Here is a 25,184-nt window from a genome sequence, read left to right on the forward strand (position 1 = left end):
CTCTAAGGGTAAAGCCATTCATCCACCTGAGCATCCTCATCTCTGCCACACTTAACTTAGTATTATGCTTCTCTTTTAATGGCCAACATTCGGCACCATAAAGCATTGCAGGCCTCACCACCTTCTTATAGAATTTTCCCTAAAGTTTGAGGGGTACTTTTCTATCACACAACAAGCTCGATGCATTCCTCCACTTCAACCATCCAACTTGAATTCTGCTGATAATATCCCCATCTGTTTCACCATCACTCTGAACAATAGATCCAAGATATCTAAAACGTGTACTCTTATTAATGACTTGATCGCCCAAAGTCACAATCCTCTCACTATGTCTATTACTACTAAAATTACACTCCATATATTCCATTTTAGATCTACTCAAGCGAAAACCTTTAGACTTTAAGGTTGACCTCCATAATTCAAGTTTACCTTCAACTCCCTCTCTAGTCTTATCAACAAGAAGAATATCATCAGTAAAAAGCAACTCCAAATGACGAAATTGATCTGTTTTTTTTTATTATTTCTCTGGTTTCTTTTTTTATTATGCTACTTAGCATTTCTCAAAAAATGACGAAATTGATATGGTTTCCTTTCTCTTCACGTAATGACCCTTCGCCTCATTCTTTTGCAACTCTTCATTTCACCTTCTCCACGACTCCAAATGGTGCAACGAACTCCTTCATTCCCTGTGTTTCCTTTTTCCTTGCAAGGCTCCAGGAAAAGGAACTAGTGTTCGTCAGTTCGGTCATTACAATATGTTTGAAGATGTGGATGTCCTATTGCTACACAGTAAACTATTAACGAAAATACAAAAGATAGCGAAAGGAATTGAGAAAATCAAGCAAACAAACAAATGTAGGGGTGAAGTGGGTTACAACTTTTTGGAGCACTCATGGGTTACATGTGTTAATCGATTGCATGATCTGAATTATTATTTTAAAAGAAGAATCCTTGCATTTTTAAGCTTCTATAGCATTTCAATATGCTTGGACCGGAAAAAGAAAATCTTATTTCATAGAAAATTCTTGTGTGATCCTAAATTTCTTCTTTTGTTATATGAACTTGTTGAGGGATTAAAATAACTTTAATATGCATTGACATGATACTTTCATATCATCTGAAGCCAGAAGCATATAACTCAATAGTCCTCCAGGAAATGCATGGATGGAAAACAACTTCTATTATGTTTATATATACGCTTCAATTAAAGAATGGATGTTATAACTAATCTCATGTTAAATAAATTTTTCTTTTGAAACAACGGCCATAAACCTGTAAAGTCATTACAAAATACACAAAAACGAATCTGTCCTGAACAAGTTTACTTCAGACACCTTCAGGTACAAGTGCTTTAAAAATTAGCTAAATTCGGTTGAAACTATAAATTCAAAATTCTCATCTAAAATAAAAGATAAACTAAACTTATCGATTACCTTCAGAGAAAAAGAAAATTTGGTCCGGCTGCGTTCCATTATTTGAAACAATTCTGTACATGTTCTTGGGATCAGTCCAGGATGATTCTCTGAACCATAGATTGTGAAGGTCTTACCAGAACTAGATTGTCCCAAAGCAAATATGCAGACATTATACCCATTCACTGCAGATTGTATGAGATACTGCACATAATTAAAAAAAAATTAATCTATTTTAAATGAAAGCTAGTAATAATTCATTATTAGTAGAAGAATAGACATGCAACTTTAAAATGCATACAAAACTATAAAATAAGAATTTAAGAAACAACAATTGCCATTTAAATCACTTGCCTTGGTATCTTCAAAAACATCATCCTGGGAAGCACTTTGGTCAAAAACACGATCAAAGAAATAATGTTTCCATTTTTCATCTTTCAATGGATATGCAACAGTAAACTCATCTTCACTGACTAATATGTTGTTCTCCTTTACATCAATCTCCTTTTCAGTTAAAGAACGTATACGACAAAAAACTCTTATCTTGCCTTTCATATCTATGGTTTAACTCATTAAGAAATTACAGCCAAATTAGGATGATAGCAAAGATAAAATCTAGGATAAAAAATAATCAGAAAGCAAATTTGATTGGACAAAAGACCTTCAATGATATTACAATACTGTCTCCGTAGAAGTTGCTCTCCTTTGCAAAGTGCTTCAAGCTCGGACAACTGTGCTCCTTGCCCATTCAAAATTGAAGCTATTTGTTCATTATTCCTATCAGAATCCTGTTTAAACAAACAAAAGACATCAGCCATGTCAGGCAGAAGCAATATTATTGCATTTATTGAAAAGATAATGATCTAAATCAGTTTCCTTTTTGAACTGCTGCATTCTACTGGCATCTAAACACATTGGCCAAAGAAGATGATTTTTTCACATTTTCATGCCACCAGATAGCATAGCTAGGGAAATAAAATAAATGCTTGTTTTTCTTAAGTTAATCTTGCCCATGCAGTTGACTAAAGAAAAGAGAGCATCATTCTCAACAACTTTGGGTTAAACAAGGACTTACTCTGTAAATATTCACTAAAGTTTCAAAGACGCTCAAGTTGCACACTTACTTCTTTCATTTCACGCAATTCTTCTAACTCTTCTAGATTGCTGTTTAATGAATGCAGTTCGGCATTTCTAGTTAAAATAGTAGATTCAGCAACATTTAATGATGCTGTTAAACTTTCCAATTTCTTCTCCATCTCCAAGGCACGGAGTTGCAGTTTCAGCTGCTCATTTTCGAAGTTCTTTATCATCATAATAATCTGTATGTTAGTAATGAAAAACATCAGCTCATGTATTATAGAAAAACAAGAGGTTATTTTGGAACCATCAGAGCATATTGGTGAACTCTTACAAATCTTAATCTTTAAAAAGACATTTACTATATATGACAAAAGAAACAACCTCTTCTTCTTTCTTCTTTTCAAGTCTTTGAATCTTCTCCTGAAGCAAAAGTTTCTCCTTTAGCATCACCTTAACAGTATCTTTAGATGCATGCAGTTCATTCTTACGTATATTTATATCCTCCTGAAGTTTGCTGATTGTCTGCGCCAAGACAAACAAACAATGCACCAATTACATATTTTGTGGTAGTGTTTCATGGACCAAAAAAAGAAAGATGATATTCTTATGGTAAGGAATTATTTTTACAATCTTTTAATAGTGAAATGTGAAACTACAAGACTTCAAAATAAATAAGAGAAAAAAGGTTAAACGCAAAAGAAAATACCTGAAAATCACTCACAATATTCCTTACATAACCACCATCCCCATCATGATAATCAAATGCAGGCGTGAATTCTCGGGTAGCATTTTTAAAAGATTGGTGTCCCTGTGAACTCAGCTTTGCTAGTTTGGCCTCAATGCTTTGAGTATCAACTAGTGCATTCTGTAAAATCATTTAAAGAACTGTAAAATATGTGGTGGTAAATCATTGCACATAACCATTAAAACATACAATAAAACAAGAATGACAGTGTGACACTAAGGAACTGAGTGAGCTTTTTTTATTAAATTTGTTCAACACTCGTTAAGACTGAAAGATGTACCTGCAAAGCTGACTCTTTTTCATCACATAATTTTTTTAGTTCATCCTGATCACTAATAACTTCTCGAATCTTTTCCTTCTCAGAACCCAAGGAATCTTTTAGCTTTTCCATTTCCTCTTGCATCTCAATATCATGCTTTTGCCTTGCTTGCAATTCTTCTAACAACTAAACAAACCAAATCAGTTGAGTTAATGCCTAAATAAAGACTAAGAGAATTGCAGTACAGCTTCAGGAAAATCAATCTCAGCCAATATTATTAACTTCAAGATGTATATGCATAGAAAAGCCCTCCGTTATACCCATCGTATTGGAGCAGAATATGAAGTTTGTTCTTTGCATTAAAGATTTAAAGCAGTTCTACAAGTAAAACCTTCTAGTCATCTGTTGACCCCTATACCTCAGACCACGCGAGAAAGGACTCAAACTGGCAAATAAAGCGATAAGCGCCTTGACGCCACAAGTCACTTGAAGGGTCAAATGACCTCTGATTGCCAAACGGACTACTACGACATTGTGATCAGAACATCAAATTCTGCTAGGACGAGACCCCTCGCAATCGAGCCGGATGAGATAGATCAAAAGAGATGACCGACACCCAAAATTAAAGCGCGAGGTTGATTAAACAACATCGGATTGATGAACAGACTTCATCATTGTGTCCAGAACACCATCAATGCACTGTCAATTTGTTCGAATAAGGTTGTCCACGCAAATTGAGGCAATTCCAAAACGACAAGACAACACGCATTTTGAGGAAATTAGGCCTCGACGTTGCCCAAACGATGTCCGATCGCGAAGCAAACTGTGTTGTTGCAACCAGAACGTCGAAAATACGCTAAAGTCATTGTTAATTTGTTTAATTTTGATATTCGACAAAATTGACATGCAAAACGGGATGATCAGCATGCATTTCGAGGAAAATTAGCCTTGACGTTGCTCAAACGACGTCCGATCATAAAACGGACTGCGTCCGGGAACATCGGCAGTATCCTAAATGCAATATCAATTTGTTCAATTTCGATATTCGGTGAATTCAACACGCAAAACGAGATAATCGCACGCAAATCGTGAAAATTGAACGCAAATCGAGGCGATTTTGATTTGTTTTATGGAGCTCTACCGTTTCTAATTAATGCACGATGACATATCATGAATAGATCTGATAGCTTGATAAAATTTTAATAAACAATATGTGCCATATAGAGAAAGAAGTAAGATCAGAAATTTAATGCTATTAATGTTACTTCGTTTTGTCTTGTCAATCCTGCACATCACAAGCTGGCTTTGGCTTGTCTTCGAAACAAAATAAGTCTCGTAATCTTTAGATACACGAACCCCAGCTCCCTCCCCTCAATGCACGTACCAGCCTTCCACTTTCCTGTTCGTCTAGCCACAGGAAACAAATCCTCTTCTCTCTATGTCCCTCTACCTACCGAAATCTCTGTCCGTCTCTCCTCTAATCCGTCTGTACTTCACCTCCGTTCCTCACAAGCAAACTCCACAGCTGCTGATGTCCTTCAAAGATTCTTGCAAGAGGCCGCATGAAACCCCTTCCAAGCCGCTGCCTTGAGGGCTGCTGTTCTCCATCCACTTCAACAGCAATAGAAGCATACCTCATCCTTCTCTAATAGAAGAAAACAACAGCAATTTGTTGTTCTGCTTCCACTCCACGAGTTATAACCAAACTCACCACAAACACCTATTCAGCAAGTCACAGCACGAAGGAAAGATCCAAGGCAGATAACGCTTACAGCAACGCAGTTGGAGCAGCTCAAGGTGGAGGAAAAGATTAAGGCTTCGTTTGGAACGGTTTTTTTTTTACTTCTTAAAGCAACTTTTTAGGACAAAAATTAAAATTTTTATACTAGAAAGCTGCTTTAAGAAGCAACAAGAAAGTCGTCCCAAACTAAGCCTAAGTCATCACCAATAAGTATAGAACAACTATCTGTGCAAGGAGATGAAGTATTTGGAGATATCAATGAGAAAGCTTCAAGAATTATAAGCAGCTTGGATTACTTAATGAATAAATTGATGTTAAAGAAAAATTACTGGCCATAAAGCCCAATAATCTGAACTTTACATTAGCTACTAGAATACTTCTAGCTATTGAACAGCACACGAAGGCTTGGAGAGAGCTGGGTTCTCTGCTGGTAAATCTATTATTCTATTAGGTGGAGCAGGTGGAGTTGGATCTTTGGTGATTTAGCCGACAAAGCATGTTTATGTGGCATCAAGAGTTGCTGCCACTTTAAGCACGAGTAAGTTGGAGCTACTCAGTTTAGCAAACAACTATAACAGGGAAAATTTGAACGAGCTGACAGGAAGATTCGATATAGCATATGACACTGTTAGTCTAGGCGACACCGGATCCAAAGCAATGAGAGAAGGTGGAGATTCTTGCTGGAGAAATCAATCGCTTGCGATCCTTAGCTCGAAGCTTGAAAGCAAGTCCAATGAAACAGCAGAGCTGATCAACTAGTTGGGTTTAGAAGTTGAATCTTTAAAGCTTGAACTTGAAGAGGCAGAGCTAGCTGAAGAAAAGTTGGTTGAGATGGAAGCCTTCGCTGAAGGGCTCAAGATTGAACTAATAGATGCAAGGAAAGCTGAGTCGTTAGAGTCTAGCTTGTAGGAAGTAAAACACTCTGAAAGTATTGGTGTAGGATCCTCTTGCTTCTTTGACAAAGCAGGTAGAAGAGAGCAAGTCTACGCTAGATGACACAGAATCTGAAGTAATATGGCTTAAGGGGAAGGTTGAAACATTACAGCTTGAAATTATTAGGCATAAAGCATATCATGAAATTTCTGATAAACATCATGATTTAGAAAAGCAAGAAGTGTCGGATTTGGAAAAAGACGGATTAAGTCTTGAAGATTGAGATCCAGATAGAGAAGGAGAGGGGAAAAAAAGAGAAGAAAATGGAGCTCACAATCATACAGTAGTTCAGCCTACCCTTTTCCTCCTATACCTGATTCATACGTCACTCCAGATTTCAGCCCAACAACAGTCCACACTTTTCAACTCAAGCCCATCTTTAAAACAGCTTAACAAAATCTATCCACTCACAAATCCTCCTAGCCTACTTCATCTCAAATGATCCACTTAATGTTTCAACCACCATTTTTACTTCAAGCCCGCTAAAGCCCATTTCAAAAATAAAAAAAGAAAGGGAGTAATTCTCTGTTTCATTGAGTTCTTGATTGTTTGCATTAGTTATCATTATTAAATGATGTATTTAACATCTTTTTTAGCTAATTATGCATGTTCTAACCTGCTGATTTTTTATATGTATGCATATACATATATGAATATGTGTATAAATACACGTGTATACTTCAAAAAAAAAAAAAAGAGAGTTCCAAAAAAAAAAAGAGAAAGGAGAGAGTTTTCAAAAAAAAAAAAGAGAAAAGAAAAGAAAAATGATGTGAGAAATATTTTTGTACATTTTCATTGTCATACCGCCGACGTCGCCAAGGTATAAGCTCCTAAACCTTAAAACTCCGAGAACCCGCTTTCGATGCTTGCAACGTGACAAAACAACCACCTATACACGCTTTTCTTAGCGTGGTGGGAGGAAGTTCATCGCAGTGCTCTCGACGAATCGGGTGATCACCTAAAATCCCTTCTTTAGCATTCGTGGCGCACCGGAAAACCGCCTATACACGCTTTTCTTAGCGTGGTGGGATGGGAACCTGTTGCGATTCGTACGACAAAGTAAGGATACCCATAACAAAATCTATCCACTCACAAATCCTCCTAGCCTACTTCATCTCAAATGATCCACTTAATGTTTCAACCACCATTTTTACTTCAAGCCCGCTAAAGCCCATTTCAAAAAAAAAAAAGGGGGCGTAATTCTCTGTTTCATTGAGTTCTTGATTGTTTGCATTAGTTATCATTATTAAATGATGTATTTAACATCTTTTTTAGCTAATTATGCATGTTCTAACCTGCTATTTTTTATATGTATGCATATACATATATGAATGTGTATATATACACGTGTATACTTCAAAAAAAAAAGAGTTCCAAAAAAAAAGAGAAAGGAGAGAGTTTCCAAAAAAAAAAGAGAAAAGAAAAGAAAAATGATGTGGGAAATATTTTTGTACATTTTCATTGTCATATCGCCGACATCGCCAAGGTATAAACTCCTAAACCTTAAAACTCTGAGAACCCGCTTTCGACACTTGCAATGTGACAAAACCACCACATATACACGCTTTTCTTAGCGTGGTGGGAGGAAATTCATCGCAGTGCTCTCGACGAATCGGGTGATCACCTAAAATCCCTTCTTTAGCATTCGTGGCGCACCGGAAAACAGCCTATACACGCTTTTATTAGCGTGGTGGGATGGGAACCTGCTGCGATGGGTACGACAAAGTAGGGATACCCATAAGTACCCGCTTGCGTGGAAACAACTGCTTTTCTTTTGCAACAGGTACCGAAGACCCATACACACTTTTCTTAGCGTGGTGGGGAACGAAGAAAATATGGCCGCGGTGTCCTCGTACGAGGAACCTACCATTCATGCTTTTCTTAGCGTGGTGGGAAGGCCCAGTTTCCCGTAGTTTTCCCCTAAATGGGCGCCGGGAGGCTGCCGAAATTTTGGGTAAATGTAGATTGAACTTGGACCTAACTGAACTCAAAAAGGACATGCATTTGAACTTGAACAAAGCTTGGAACTTGAACTTAAGCCAACAAATAAATAAGGGATCTACTCAAATCAGAACTCAAACTAAATTCAGCAGCTTAAGCTTGAACCATAAACTCAAGCTCAAACTCATATTGAACTTAGACAAAATTCGAAGTACGGGGGACTCGAATGAATGGAAGAGGCTCATTATGAGCTTGAACTAAGGCTGGACATGAACTCGGGTTGAAATCAAACAAACTAAGTGCAAGAGAACTCATATTCAAATGAACCAAGTGTGTGGGCATGAGCTCAAGTTGGACTCATACTTGAACTTTACAAGGCAACCAAAGAATTGAATGGAATACATAAGCTTTGAACTTGTCACATACAAAGAGCAATAAATTGAAGTACTTGAACATTGAAGGCACAACATGGAATGTAATTCAATACTTAAAATGGGACTTAATTTGGCAAGATGATAAGATTAACCATGCAAGCAAGGATCATGGGGAGAATACAATGATATGCTTGTAATTAACAATGCAAGACTTCTAATTGAACATTGAGAAGTGATCAAATCAATGAAAGTGCATATTCTAATCAACAAATGATATAAAATTCGTCGTATACGATCAACCTAAAGGGATTATATAGCATGAGTGCAGGTTATTCATCTCAACCATGGATGCCCTATTCACAAAGAATATGTGAAGAACGTGAGATGAATAGCAAGGCTTCCTTCCAATCAATGGCAACCAGCTCGTAGATGAATATATCGGTCATCTATAAGCATGAAAAGCTAAAACATATAAGCATAGTAGGCTGCTAACAAATGCAATGATTTGCTAGCTAATGTGCACGAAGGGGATATGCTCCAGATATGATGAGTTTCCAATGCATATGGAAACTTATGTGAGGTGTCATTCGTAAGAAATAACAGAAGGAACATTCTAATGCCGAACAATATACCTATAAGTGGCAATCAACAACATGCAGTGAATGTTATAACACTCCTACAATCAACAATAATCCAATGCTAAGCAAATACACTAGCTACCTACAAGCAAGAGTAGATGGTCCTTGTGAGAGACTCGACATACACACTAAATGTTGTCCACAAGCAGAATGCCAAAAGGGGTACAACAAAAATTAGCTTCCATGAGTTGTTGTATGAAACTCATCGTACGCATAATGTGTTATCCATAGGCTCTTGCAAAAAACATGCCATATATATAAAATATCATCTACGAACAACATGCAAAACGACAACAACAAATGCATGCGCCTACGGGCTGTTGTCGAAGACTTGCTATATAGGCTATCCACTAGTAAATATAGAAGACTTCCAACATGTTCCAACCCCCCAAACCCCCGCATGGGCCCCGGCAATCGTGTTATAAATATACACGTGACATCTAGAGATGTTGTGCGGGTCCATAAGTAAATTCAAGTTCGTACTTGATCCTTTTATACAGATCAATAAAAGTCGACAGGGTTCGAACCATCAAACAAATATACGGTTGCGGCGACCGGTATAGTTGTTTTAATACATTCATATTATGCCTTTAAGGCCTATAACAAATAAAGTTCACAAATAAAGGCACAAAGCCTACGAGAAACCCAATCCTCGATCAACAGCTTGGTCGAGTTGACAAGGTTCAATCCACAAATAAAAATGACCCCAAAAACACCCCGATGATGGCCGTGTTGAACGAAAATCTCAACCATAAGGATTCACAAATATTTCAAATGCCACTCAAATGCTCGAAAATCCAAAATCCTAAACATCATCCAAAATCCAAAAATCCCAAAAATATTTAAAATTTGAAATAATCCATCCAACCATTTCAAGCAAAAATTCATCAACCCTCTGCAATAGTTTGCCGAGATTGACAAATTTAAAGTGTACTCCGGCTCACAAAGAGCTAATCCCTAGTTGAAAATATCACTAAGATATATTCTCAAATAATCTCCTGCCGATAAGGACGTGGTACGTGTCCTCTGACCGACGGTTTTGCCACTAAATGGCACCGTAGGATAAACGGTTATACTCGGGGCCCTCTGAACCGAGTGGTTTTGCCGCCAAATGGCACCACGAAATACCAGTTATGGCCAGATCCAATACGCTCCTTAGTGGCATCAAATCCTTGAAATATAAATCAATAGGATATGATCGATAGGACACAAAGCCTTTGTTAGCTAAGGTGGATTCAAATTTGTCCCCTTAGATAAACATCCATCTAAGGTCTACAAGGTACCCTTGGACGAAGCAACCCATGGCTGCCGACAAGAATCCTTTTGTCAGGTTGGGTCGACTACCTCATCTGACTAAGTAGACCAGGAACCATGATGGCCCGGGACGACGAAACCATGGGATCTGGATTGGGTCCATCATCTATTCCCCCACCATCCGCTTTAAGTATAAGATGGTGAAATTTCTACCTTTACATATTAAATTTTCAAACCTCTTAATCATCCGAAGCTCGTTGCTGTTATTACATGTCAGATAACACGTATTTATACGTATCTGATTGACAACTAGCCTTAATCGAAAATTCTTTTTCGTTGTCAGGATGGGTAATTAACTATAGGGGCTTGCGCCTATAGGAAACCAGAACTCAGATCATAAATTCCTCGCAAAATGAGGGTAAAATCTTTGGATAGTGTCTTATCTACAAACTCATCTGCCTTCCAAAATTTACCCCGGAACTTAATTCGTTAAAACTCCCTCGCCGAAGAAAAATAAAACAGTGCGGGCGGAGGCCAAGGCAGAATTTTCGGAGCCCACATCATCATGAGTGAGAAGTGCATATTATTGTAAGTATGAAATCAAGGGATTTATAAAACATGATGAAACTACAAAGGCTCATATGAATTTTGTTTGTGCAGTTTGAATTTTGATTTCGAACTGAATCTTCATATCTGCCTCCGAAAACAAAAACTCATTCTCTTTTATTAATAGGATTTAGAGTCATTAGACTCAGCTAGTCTGTCAGTAAGAGTAGGTCAAGTAGAAGCCAATAAAATTGGCGTTCTATAGAAATAACTTAAACACACCACATGATACTCCAATTTTAATGTGTTTGAACATTATATATTAGAATGGGAAAAAGGTTGTATTGGTGGTACTAATAGCCAGCTTGCAATCCGTGAGTTTATAAAGCTGGTCGCCCATCTTGTCATTCATCATTGGCAATAAGTGAGCCTCCAGGGTGGAAATCCCACCAAATTTCCAGGAAAATAAATGTGTGATAGCATAAGAATATCTTTATTTCTAATTTAATTAGTAATTTTCATACGTAAAAACTAAAAACTATAATTTAAAATCCTGAAGCATATATAGAGCAAAAACCACAATGAAATTTAAAAAAAAAAATTCAAATGACTTGTCCTCTCTTTATAACATCAAAGCTCTAGGAACAAATAATCATGAGTTTTTTCTTTTCTATAATTAATACAAAGAATACCTATTGAAGAAAAAAAATTATTTAAGGAGATTTAAACTGAAATGTAGGTAGAGTGAAATAAGATTTTAAAAGTATCTATGAGGAAAGAAAATGATCAAAATGGTCTCTCAACTCGTTGTGAGGGACCAAAAAAGTCTCCAACTCGTTTAAGAAACAAATTTGTTCCCTCAACTCTTTAAAATGAGATATTTCTTATCCTAACATATAATGTTGTAGTTAATGGTGTTAAATATAAGGGTATTTTGATTATTTTTAATTAAAATTTTAATAAATGTAATTTTCAAGTAAATATAATTTTTCTAAAAAATGTTATTGAATTTTTATTTAATAAAAAAATAAGAATAATTTTAGTTTTAATTTTAAAAATTTGTCATCTTTTATAAAAGGCTTCCTTCTCCCTCGCTTTTGCTCTCTCTCTCGATCTCCCTCGACGCTAGTAATGGAAACCCAAGAACTCTCTCTCTATTTCTTTTCTTTACCTCCCTTCTCCTTCTTCCTCTCAGTTAGCTCCTTTTAGTTCAAAGCCTATTCTATTCGCGCGGTTCAAAAGGAGTGAGCGAATCAGGGATATCTCACCTGAGAAGTCATTGCTTTTCATTTTCGAATGTACTACTTCGCACATTAGCGCGATTGAACTCGCTTGATGCGCTTCGCTCGCTCGTGCTACTCACCCGCTCGTGCTATTCACCCGCTCGCGTAAAGTCTTCGCCCGACTTTGGTTAGGGCCGGTTCAACTAAACCGATCAAGCCCGGTTCTTACAAGTGAAGTGCATTAATTGTTAAGACCAAAGAGTGTTTTTATTATAATAGGATATTTAACATAAGTGGATGAGATATTTTGAACAGATTTTCAATGAAGATTGTGAGAGTACGATTGACTTTAGTGGCATTAGTACCCTAAACAAAATTAGAAATTCTTTTATCGTTGTATTAGTAAAATTAATGTTAGAGAGGTTTTCAAGAAAATGAAGTGTGAAAAAGTAGTTAGACTTGATGATATTCCAATAGAGGTGTGGAAATGCTTTGGAGACGAAGGAATTTCTTGACTTTTTAACCTTTTGTTATTATTTTGAAGACTAAAAAGATGTCAGAGAAGTGGAGTGTGTTGGTTCATGTTTTAAAGAATAAAGGTGATGCACAAAAGTGTGTGAATTATAGAGGAATGTGTTAATGTGTCAAATTTTAAAACTATGAGAGAAAGTGACCATAGGTTATGACATGTTAATAATGTTTCTCAAATTGAATTTGGAATCATGCCGAGTAAGTGAACTTTAAAAGTTATACATTTATTGAGAAGTTTGATGGAGAATTATAAAGAGAATAAAGAGGATCTATATATGATATTTATTGATTTAGAGATAGCATATGATAAAGTTCCAATGTAAGTGCTCTGGAGAGTTCTTGAAAATAAATGAGTTAATAAAACTTATATTTAAGTCAGTAAGGATATTCATAGAGGAGCTATTACTTGTGTTCAAACACAAGTTGGTTTAACCAACTATTTGTTTATTTCAGTTTGATTACATCAAGAATCAACTTTAAGCTCATATCTTTTTGCTTTAGTCATGGATGTTCTTACTAAACATTTGCAAGAGGATGTACCCTGGCATATGCCTTTTGTTGATAATATTCTTCTTATCGATAAACTCTAGTATTCAATATGATATTCTTCTTCAAGAAATTGAATAGAAAAAATTATCTCATTTGATCTCATATTAAACAAATAAAACCTTTCTCAAAGGAAAGGAAAATAAAAGGTTGGTGGCCTTGTTAGCCCATATCAAGTTAAGACAATCTCAATTTTGCCACAAGGGATATAGATGTGTTAGACATCAAACCACGCACAAAAGAGGCAAAATCGATGAATCAACCAACGAACGATCAACGCGACGCATCACTTGAAGGGTCAAACGACCTCCGATTACCAAACGGACTGCACCAATGCAATCAGGACGCCGAATTCGCTCCTCACAGTCAAATCGAACGAGATCGATTCAAAGGAACGACCGACACCCGAAATTGACACGCGATGTCGCCCAAACGGCGTCCGATGGAGAAACGAATTTCTTCGTTGCGTCCAGAACATCATCAACACCCAAAAATCACGGTCAACCTGTTTAATTGGAATTCTCTGACGAAACGACATGAATCTCAAGGCGATGGCGCACAGACTAAGGAAATTGGCGTGCGAGGTTGCTTAAAAAATATCAAATCGCAAAATAGACTTCACTGTTGCATTCGGAAGGTCGCAAATGCCCGAAAGTGGCAATCAATTTGATCAATTAAAGTCGCACGAGGAAATCAAAGAAATTGACGTGCAACATCGCTTAAACAAAGTCCGACTGCAAAACAGACTTCGTCGTTGCACCCGGAATAGAGACATTATCCAAAATCAATCATAATTTCATCCAATGAAAATCACGCGACTTTTTAGACTATTTCACGCAATTTGAGGAAATGCACGCAAATCGATGCAATTTTTGAAATGATTTGTGCACTATTATCACTCTAAATTAATAATAATAATAATAGTAAATTATTTTTAATTAATGCATACATCAGCACCATCGAAATCTCTATAGAAATCCCGTAAAATTCGTTGAGCTCGCGTCGAAATCTCGCAAATTTAGTGAATGCGACATTAATCGCAACACGTCTGCTCTTTACCCGTTGTTAAAATGAGGCGCGATGTCACACGACACATATTATATATGCTTTTCTTAGTGTGGTGGGAAGGCTCAGCTCTCCAAATTTTCCCTAAATGGGAGAGACTCCAAGAGATTGCCGAAATTCAGAGAACAAAAAACCTTAAGCAAAACCACAGGGAATTTTACTTGAATGAATAGCGTGGAACTGAACCTTAAACTTTAAAATGCACAATCATACTAAACTGCAATAATAACTATTAAGCCCTGGTCATTCAAATGAACATCAATGTGCAAATAAGAACTTGTGATGAATATCAATGAACAAATGAAAGATGTGTGGTGAGCAACACTTCAGAAATAATTTACTTGCAAGTAGAGGGGGCTGATGTATAATGATGATGATTTGATACATTCAAAAATCTTTTGAAATACAAGATGTTTACGCATAGTCAATGCCATTCAAATACAAGCAAGCACACTAACCGGTCACAAATAATAGTACCTCTTATAGAAATATACAGAGGTGGTAACAAAAGACATGCAAATGAATACAACATTCTGCCAGTCAAGGAGCCTAGATAAATTATGCAATGAATACAACAATACCCAGTAATCAATATCAACATACAAGCAAACATATTCAATCATACAAGCAGTGATGATCAACCATGCAAATGAACACACTGAGTCATCTACGAATGATAATAGTGGGCATGGTGCAAGTGTAATGAACTCCCTACAAACACCAAGAAGCAGTGATGATAGATGTGCTGCAAGTATGGTGGATCCCTTATGAGCGTAGATGCACATACAACGTACTGTATAGGCAAGCACAACAGATCTACAATGAATATGAACTCTAATGAATCACTATAGGAGATTCATCGTGCATGTGATAGATTATTCGTCAATCAAAGCAATAAGGCTATGTTAAGCATACGAACAAGTAGCATGAGTGACGGTTACATGTACCGATGATGCTAGTAGATTTGTATTCAACGCTGCTCGCCCACAAATAATAGTTGAAGGTTTGTAATGCGCACAACGCTCCATCTAACACTAGAAGACCTATCACACCTACGACAATCTACCTACATATACATATAAGAAGAATATGATAAATGCCATAATGTTTATACAGTCAACAACAGTCAAGCTTTTAGCAAATATATTGATCCATTGCAAGCCGAGGCGAGCAATATGCAACAAATGCAAGTACCTACGAGTCGCCACAGGAGATTTGTTAGTGCACGATAGTCTACTTGCATAAATAAGGAAATAACCCATTACGCAACGTTACAATTCATTGTAAGCAAAAAGCATAAAATTCGTAGTGAAAATTGCAGGTCATTGGTAAACTGAAGCAGTAACGTTATGATGCCAAGTTTACAAACTAGATAAATCGGTCTACATGCAAATGACAAGTGGAAGATCCCTGATACGTCGTATAATGTATCTGCCGATAGAAACACAATCCTGCAGGTTGAATTTTGACAAAGATGATTACATGCAGAAGATAAATAAACTGAATTGCACCGTCGGTGCTCAATGAATGAAGCGCAACATAACGTCAACAGTTTCACAACATGTATACAAGCGGACAAAAGGCGTCTACCAATTTCAAAACAAAAATTTGCATACCTTCCAACAGGGATCATTTTCATAGTTCATCACTACAAAAGCACCCCCTTTCATGAATCAAAATATATACTGATGCGTTCACAACATGTATGCATTTGTAGATATAGGGTGCATCGTGAAAATACATCATTCAGTATGTAGGATGCATTATGCATATACACGCAGCAACATATAAAGTGCATCACACAGGCATGCCATCGAACATGTAAGATGTGTTGTGAAGTATCAGCACGCTACATCAAAATGCAGATATAACATGCACTACATGCTAGCATCAAATTCTTATATTATCCAAGCAAGCAAGCAATATACGTGTGTACTATAAACATGGATCATGCAAACACATTGTACATTGTGACTATGTATCAAGCCGCTGCGCAGTATATCATTGCATCATGCATATATACATGCAAATAGGCAAATGCATTGTTTGCACGTTAGCGCGCATATGAGAATCTAAATGTCTCTGAACATGAAGATATGTCATACGCACCCACTACATTGCATCAAGGATCAACTTTAAGCTCATTTCCTTTTCTTTTGTCATTGAAAGTTATTACTAGTCATTTGCAAGAGGATTTACCCTGGTGCATGCTTCTTGCTGAGGATATTCTTCTTATTAATAAGACTAAAGAGGGAGTTAAAGGAAAACATGAATTATGGAGGTCAACCTAAGAGTCTAAAAGTTTTCGTTTGAGTTGATCTAAAACTAAATAAATGGTGTGTAATTTTAGTAGTAATAGATGTAGTGGATGAATTGTGACTTTAGGCTGTTAAGTCATTAAAAAGAGTACATGTTTTAAATATCTCGGGTCTATTGTTTAAAGTGATGGTGAAATAGATGGGGATATTATTATTAGAATTGAATCTAGATAGTTAAAGTGTAGGAATGCATAAGACTTGAATGATAGAAAAGTCCCGCTCAAAAGAAAATTCTGCAAGATGGTTGTGAGACATGCAATGCTTAATGGTTAATTACCCCTCCCGATAAAGAGAGAAAACTTTCGATTAAGGCTAGTCGTCAATCAAATACGTATAGATACGTGTTATCTGGCATATAGTAGCAGCATGGGTTTGGGATGTTGGAAAATTGTTAGGAATTGAAGAGTTTGTAGCATTGATATTTAAAATAGAAATTTTCACTATCTTGCACTTAAAGCGGAAGATGGGGGAATGGATGATGGACCCAATCAAGATCCCATGATTTTGTCATCCCGTGCCATCGTGGTCCCTGGTCTACTTAGTAAGAGGAGATAGTCGACCCAACCTGACAAAAAGATCCTTGGCAGCAGCCATGGGTTGCTTCGTCCAAGGATACCTTGTAGACTTGGGATGGATATTTGCCTAAGGGGACAAATTTGAATCCACCTTAGCTAACAGAGGGCTTTATGCCCTATCGATTATATACTATTGATTCATTTCTCAAGGATTTGATGCCAATAAGAAACGTATTGGCTCTGGCCATAACCGGTATTTCGTGGTGCCATTTGGCGGCAAAACCACTCGGTTCAGAGGGCCCCTAGTCATAACCGTTTATCTTACAGTGTCATTTGAGATGACACGTATCACATCCTTAATGGTAGGAGACTATTTGAGAATGGATCATAGTGATATTTTGGACTAGGCATTAACTCTTTATGAGTTGAAGTAAATTTTAATTTGTCCACCTCGACAAACTGTTGCGGATGGTGGATGAATTTTGCTTTAAGTGGTTTGATAGTTGATTTCAAATTTTAAATATCTTGGAGTTTGGAATTTTTGGATTTTTTTGGATTTTGGAGTAGTATTTTGAAGTATTTAGAATTAATCTCTCTGGTTGAGATCTGCATTCAACACGACCGTCATCGGGGTGATTTTAAAGTCATTACCATTGACTAAACCTTGTCGACTCTGTTAGTTACCAGAAAGAGGATCTGGTTCATCATATGCTTTGTGCATTTATTAGTAAATTATCATTGTTATAGGTCTTGAAGACCTAATATGAATGTAATAAGACAAATATACCGGTCGTCGCAATCTTAATTTTGTTTGATGGTTCGAACCCTGTCGACTCCTATTGAACCAAATAAAAGAATCGGGTTCAAACTTGAATTCAATTATTGACCCGCGCAGCATCTCTAGATGTCACGTATGTACCTATAACACGCTTATCGGGGCCCATGCAGGTGTTTTGGGACATTTTGTAATTATTTATTAAACCTTGTCGACTCCTATCTACCTGCTTAGGAGAATCAGGTTCAAGTTTATTAACCCGCGTAGCATCCCTAGACGTTACGTGTGTATTTATAACACGCTCGTCGAGGCCCATGCGGGTTTTATGATTGCACTTGCCTTTTTGTGTATCTATGTGTATACAGACTATAGTGCATGTGCGAGGGTACTTTGAAACATTTGAAAATGCCTTCTGTTCTCTTGTATGGATGTTGCGGATTCGGTGGCGGGGTAGCAGCTTCTGAATAGAATTGTTTGCTGCATTGCACAGGTAGATTGTCGTGCACTACTTGCATGATTTACGCAGGTAGATTGTAGTACACTAACGAATCTCCTGCTTTTACTTGTAAAACCTTACACTTATTGAATGTCTTCTGTTGTAGTTCGTAGGAACTTGCGTTTGCCCATTATTTATGCATTTTGTTGTGGTCTTTGGTCCCTGCAGTACATCTGCTACTGTCATAGGTAGATGTATTAATTCGCAAACTAAAATTGACTATAGGATACTATATTTGCTGAAGTCTTTCTACATCTATCCACAAGTGGAATGTGGTGCATACATCTGTGTTCGTAGAGAACCCGTATGTATTAAATATCTTCTTCATGGAGGCTAAATCAGATGCATAGGGGTCTCCTAAAGTAGCTCGTAGGAGCTCCTCTACTTGAATCGATATAAAGCATAAATTACACCTATTGCTTTGATTACATATCATTCCCACTTCATTGATGAGTATCCATACCAATTTCATCATTTGTAGGATTAGATGCATTTGCTTGTATCTTGATGTAGATTGTAGTTCATAATCACATGCATTGCACACTAATCTTCAGCACTAGTAATGAACTGCAGCTTTTATGAATGACTGCTTAGATACACCTTGATGGATCAAGCTACTACTGGAGTGCTTCATGATCTATCTGTGACCCAACCATAACTCTCTCTTGATTGTTGTTAATTTCACTTGATTAGATAAAGGATTTGTATTTCTACTTTTCAACTCTGACTCCTTGATGTCGCTTATCTTCTTGCAAAGGATGAAGCTGATTTTCCAAGGTGTCCGAGTTAATATTCTTTGAGTGGATAAGTGATTCATGCTCTTTCTGCATAACACTCAATAAGACTTCAAGATTCAAAATTCTGTTAACGGATAGGTCTTTTTCTTTCACTAGATCTAAGTGCTGGTCTTCCTATGCAACATGTGTAGTCTCCAGATTTGTAAGACTCTGCCGAATGCTTATTAATTGAGAGATCAGGTCATTCTTTTGGGCAATGAGATTTGAATTTGCATGAGGGAGAGATTGAAATGGTTCTTCAATTCAACTCTTTGTTTGCTTCTTTTTAGTTTTAATTGTAGACTCCTATTTGCTTTCTCCAATGCAAGATATTACTACTCTGCACCATTCAGCTGAATCATCCATTGTCACTCATGGACGTTTGCATTTTATTCATAGGTAGAACATCGTATGCATGATAATTCTCCTTTTTACACCTACGAAGGAATTCTTCACACTTACAACCCATCCACTATTGTTGCTTGCAAGAGGATTAGTGTATTCATGTCTTTGAAAATTATTCTGAATCACTCAATTGCTTGAGTTTCGTCATCACTTGTATGTAAGTCACCTTGCATATGAGCTGCAACATTCAGTGGAATGTCCTTGTGCCCCCACTTGTGACTAGATCATATAAAGATTGTTCATTGCTTGTAATCATGTTATAATTGTAAACTCCTTGTTTCCACATGTCGTTTGCAACATGTATGATGAGGTCACACACATCTTTCATTTGATTATAAGAAAATTATATCCATTGAGAGCTTGTGTCATTAAATTTAATGATCATTACTTGTGGATTTTGAGGTGATTATACACCCATTGAATTAAAGTTTGATTCTCCAATTATGGTTTAAGTTCGGATCGACAAGTCCTTATCACCAAGTTTATGTCCTTTCCTTAGTTTGAGTTCAATCAAGTCCACAAGCTCAAGTTCTATGTCCCCTGTAGTCCCACTCAAGTATTTGCTTGAGTTCAAATGTCCAAGCTCACATTCTTTTTCAATTAGATTTGAGTTCATTTGAGTTCAAACCCAGTTCAATTTGAGTCCAAAACCATCATCATTTGATCGTGTTTGATTTAAGTTTGAATTAAGGCTTTCATTCAAGTTTGCACTTAGTTCATTAATGTCCAATTCAAGTACTTTATTTGTCCAAATTATGTTCACATGTAAGCCCAAATTTTGCTCAAGTCTACTGTGTCTTCAGTCAGAATTTCGGCAACCTCCCAACGTTTCCCCTGTTTAGGAGAAAATCCGAGAGACTAGCCTTCCCCTCGTCACAACTTGAGCGCTTCAAGTAGGTGTCTAATGATACCGCGGCCGCAAATTCTTTAACCCCGCCCGCTACATGAGTGTTTAAGGGTCTTCGGCACGTTTTGAAAAGAAACACAAGGATTTCCCCACGTGTGGGTACTTAATTTTATCTCCCTCGCGCTATATGAGCGGTCCAGGGATTACCCACCTCGTCGCAAGCGCCGTGCCAGTTTCCCTCCCTACTACGGTACGTGAGCACGTAGGGGGTTTGCCGGCTCGTCGCAAGCGTCGAGTGCGGGGTTTAAGTTAGAAATGAATTAAAAAATAATAATTATAACTAATTATAATTAATTAATATAATTATAACTAAAATTATGTTTAAAAAAAAACTTTAAAAAAAATCCTTTGGTTCGACAGATTTAGGGATGAGGTCGAAGAAGCATGCCAAAGGGAGAAAGTTAACCTCACAACCGTGAGCTCATGTCGTTGCCTCCGACCAAAGTGTCGTAACTTCCGATCGACTGGAAGGGAAAGTCGTCACTAGGGCGGGGTCGGATAGCGCGCGACAGGGAGAAAGTTCTTGCACAGCGAGCGAGCTCCCGTGTTGCCTCCAACCAAAATGTCGTAACTTCCGATCGACTGGAAGGGAAAGTCGTCGCTGGGGCGAGGTCAGTCGGCCACGGAGAAGCCAAAGAAGCGTACGCAAGGGAGAAAGGACCTTCGCAGCAAGTGTAGCTCCCATTGTCGCCTCCGATAAAAGTTGTAACTTCCGACCCGACTGGAGGTGAAGTTGCAGAAGGAGCGAAGTCGAGTAGCGACGAGGGAGGGAAAGAACGGGAGCAAGAGAGAGGCCGAAGGCCTCCTCTCTTTGGCTATTTAACGACGCTAGGTCGTGCGACGTGGGAGGAGCGTCGTGGATGTGCGAGCAACGTGCGATGGATGGTTTTGGACAGGTACGCACGATCTCATTTTTTTGTTTTTATTCAGCAGGTCAACATTAATGAACACTAAAATCAAACAATCTATCAAACATGAGAAAGTATATTATGATCATGAACAAACTTAATCTACAATCAGACTTAATCAATATTTATATCAAACATTAATCGAGTTTTCTCACGAGCTCCATATCAAACAAGAAACAAGTTTCATAACGAGTTTCTTATCGACCTTCGTATCGAGCATGTTCATGATCTTCAAACGATGTTGTTCATGAACATAAACGAGTCAAATGCATAGCTGTTCAAGCTTATTTATTTAATCATCGACTGTTTAAAAAAAAAAGTTCAAGCTTGTTTAATTACTTAATCAAACGGTCACGAACGAACTATAATCGAGTCGAGCCACAAGTAGCATGTCGAACGCTCGGTTAGTTTGCATCCCTAATTATACATTATTACAACGGTGATAATTTTATTTGCAATTCTAACTATTTTTATTTCCAATCTAATTATCTTTTGTTAACCAAGATTTATGTTAAAGTAATCTTATATTTTAATCATATCATAATAATTGTGAGTTTTTACTTCAGGATCTATTATATTGTTAAATTCTCCAAAATTATTTTTTGATATTTTGCTCCATTTCAAAATAGTGTTTCACAACATGCGCTATACAGTATGGCTTCATGAGAACTTTGCGCTATTATTTGTTATATTTTGTTGCTAAAGCCGGTTTCCTATAGAACTATGTTAATTTAGATATTCCTTTTTTATGCTTGACTTTTTTTTTTTTTTTTTGCAAGGGCTTCAACTGACTATTTCCTCTTATTTTCAGTTTTTCACCATAGCAGAGAATCCTAAGTATTATGTTTTGTTTGTTTACTCCTATATGTGGTTTTCCACTATAGAGGGACTCGGGAAGCAGTTATTGTGCACGCACTAGTGTTCTGCTGCTGCTTCTTTTTCTAATTTCTAATCCTACTACTCTATGCATTGTACAAATAATGGAGTTTTTTTTAATGATGATTTACTCGAAATTACAGTTAGGCAGGATTATTAAGTTTTGCGAAAATTACAAATTAAGAGTCTTATTTATGATAAATAAGATATTAGACATAAAAATTAAGTTTATGCTTGATAAAATATAGATTTCCTCTCAAAATTTCAAGGCGATGCCGATATGAATTCTTCGAGGGCAGTTCAAGTCTTGATGAAAACTACCCAGGAAACTTCTTATACCCACATTGGGCCTAAATCTTCTTGGTGACTTCTACTGACGATCTCTTTTTCATCTATATACTTTATTATTATTAATCATGTGTGATTGTAACATGATCAAGTTGGTTACAATCCCTTATTTTTATTTTTTGTGTAAATCCTATTCATTGCACGATTTTATTGCTTTATCAGAATTCTTGCTAAATTATATATTTTAGATCATCTTTGAAATATTGCTTGACACGAGTATTGTGTGTTTTTTAGTAGTATTAAAAGATTAAACATTACCAAAATTGATAGTAGGCAATTGCAAATTTTGAGCTTTTTGTGTGCTTATTTGCGTATGCATCCTAAGTTTGCACTAGTAACCCTTGATCCTAAGGCATAACGCATCAACAAGCAGTTCTACTCAAATATTAGCTATTTGCAGGTGGTAAAATGGAAAATACAAAAGAAACCACAAACATACTGCAGAAAACAAAAGTTGCTTCAACTGAGGACACCATCTTGAAAAGAAAAGACAAGTGGACAGCACATAATTTAGTTTGGCATTTTGGATGAAATGCTGGGCATAAGGTTTCTGAAAGGAAATATGTTCATTCATTTTAAAGCAATTTTCAGGTTATGTCGCCGATTGTCTGGACAAAAAGTCAAAGGAATGGAGAAAACTATGAAAATCAATTTACCATATTATATCAGGAAAATTACGAGTACTAGAACTGGAAAACCGAGATAGTGAGTAAATTTTGAATGGATAAAGTTGCCGTCATTTAAATAGAAAAAGTTGAAGTTATTTTCTCACCTTATCAGCATTCTTATTTGATTCTTCAACAGCTTTTGATAACTCTTGCACACGTTGTTCATACATATCCGGTCTTGGAGAGTTGGCATCTTCAGACACATACCCTTCACTGTATTTTGCAACAGAATTATGTGTTTTTGAGTTTGCAAGGATAGTGGCATCCTTTATATGTGCTTGAAGAGTAAAACAAATTTCTTCTCCCTGTATGTTTTCATCAGTCCTTGAGTTTAGCTCAAAAATTTGGCGGCTAGAAATGAAGACTTGCCAAATTAAAGAAAAAACTTAAATAATCAAATGCCTAAATGCCAGACCTGCTTAGATTCAAATTGGAAAACACGAAGCACTCCAGAAACCTTCATCTTAAAGAAAATTGAAGTGTTATTGTTACCAAATTGCACAACATCTTTAAGTTCTACAGAGTGCAAGTATTCTTTTGGAACTGGACGAAAAAAATGAACCTGCAATTTAAGCGCTATGAATTATCATATTCAGAAGCTTTTTATGATTAACATGTATATGCTAAAAGTACTAGACAAGCGGCACTAACCCCACGTTTATTTACACCCAAAATTATCATGCCAGGTAGAAAACCTATCGGGTCAGCTATCTTCCTCACACAAAAGAATGTAGAGTATCCATAAGGAAGTTTACCAAGAATCATAAGGAAATCCTTTTTAGCATCATCCTTTAACAAGCGCTCCTGCATTAGCGCAAATAGAATCTCATTGTATTTGCTCACTTTACATGAATGCATGAGATGTGAATACTGAGCATTCAACTAAAAGCCTAACTTCGAGGGTGTAAAGTTAGCTTGCTTCAATAGTAATTCAAATTCCGACATGCCCAGCAAATCAAAGCTTACTGACTACATTAACATATATCTGCAGGAAAGAAACAACAATTCCAAACAAAGAATCTAAACAATTGAATCATAATCAGCCACTCAAACGATAGATGTGTAAAGCACACATTGGAGAAGAAAAAAGTGGGAACGCAATTCATAGATATTACTAAAATATACAAAATTGCCTAAATTCTCAGACTATTGTGTAGCTAAAATTTGTGTACATATTGAGTACGAACAAATAAAATGAAATGCAAATTTAGTGATGTAAATTAATTTTAAGAGTTAAAATTGTTTTTTTTTTTTGGAACATTTAGGCCAATTAAGACATACACACAAAAAACACATACACGAAACTCGAACCCAAGATCTTTTAGTTGGTAACCAAGGCTCCCAACTAACAGACAAAGGTGAGCTGCATTAAAATTGTTTTCACTTCAATTAATACCTATCGTGCTAGAATTAGGATATACAAAAGAATGAAATATGAATGAAGATGTAATTTCCAAAGTTAAAGTGGAGGAGCATTATACAATAAGAAAATATTGTTATTACTTCAATGTAATTTTTATAAGCCGAGGAAAAAAAATATATACCATATGGATATAGATGTTTAGAAAGAAAAAAGGAATTGGTAGATAAGTAAGAAAATATTGTGATGACTTCAATGCATTAAACTATTTTAGAAATCTAAAAGAAATTATTAAAATTTAAGGAATTTTAACTAATATATCAGTAAATATGAAAATTTATAATAACTTATTTTTATTATAGAATTTCAATTAGATCCATCCTTTTATTCAAAGATTAAATTACATTATCTTTTCTTTCATTTATCTTATAACATTAATATAATTGAAATTCTTTAAGACAAATATTCAAAATAAATTTTCATATTTATTAATATATCATCCAATAATTTATAATTATTTCTAGTATATCACACGTTTGAATAA

General features: G+C 36.4%; 1 protein-coding gene across 6 annotated transcripts in view; it reads right to left on the reverse strand.

Annotated features, from left to right (window-relative positions):
- The window catches only part of LOC110093951 (kinesin-like protein KIN-14I), a 111,676-nt gene that overhangs the window by 31,960 nt on the left and 54,532 nt on the right, over positions 1-25,184 (reverse strand). For 5 of the 6 annotated variants that reach the window (XM_020819019.2, XM_028701300.1, XM_020819023.2 and 2 more), the window contains 10 exons: positions 23,932-24,084; positions 23,696-23,842; positions 23,385-23,585; positions 3,518-3,682; positions 3,199-3,357; positions 2,874-3,014; positions 2,537-2,731; positions 2,074-2,200; positions 1,767-1,969; positions 1,434-1,616 (listed from right to left, as the gene is read on the reverse strand). In XM_020819019.2, coding sequence (XP_020674678.1) covers positions 1,434-1,616; positions 1,767-1,969; positions 2,074-2,200; positions 2,537-2,731; positions 2,874-3,014; positions 3,199-3,357; positions 3,518-3,682; positions 23,385-23,585; positions 23,696-23,842; positions 23,932-24,084 — 1,674 coding nt within the window. The remainder of the gene's footprint in view (positions 1-1,433; positions 1,617-1,766; positions 1,970-2,073; positions 2,201-2,536; positions 2,732-2,873; positions 3,015-3,198; positions 3,358-3,517; positions 3,683-23,384; positions 23,586-23,695; positions 23,843-23,931; positions 24,085-25,184) is intronic. The other variant, XM_020819022.2, reaches the window with a different exon arrangement.

This window comes from Dendrobium catenatum, unplaced genomic scaffold (genome assembly GCF_001605985.2).
Source record: "Dendrobium catenatum unplaced genomic scaffold, ASM160598v2 fragScaff_scaffold_1674, whole genome shotgun sequence".
Taxonomy (NCBI): domain Eukaryota; kingdom Viridiplantae; phylum Streptophyta; class Magnoliopsida; order Asparagales; family Orchidaceae; genus Dendrobium; species Dendrobium catenatum.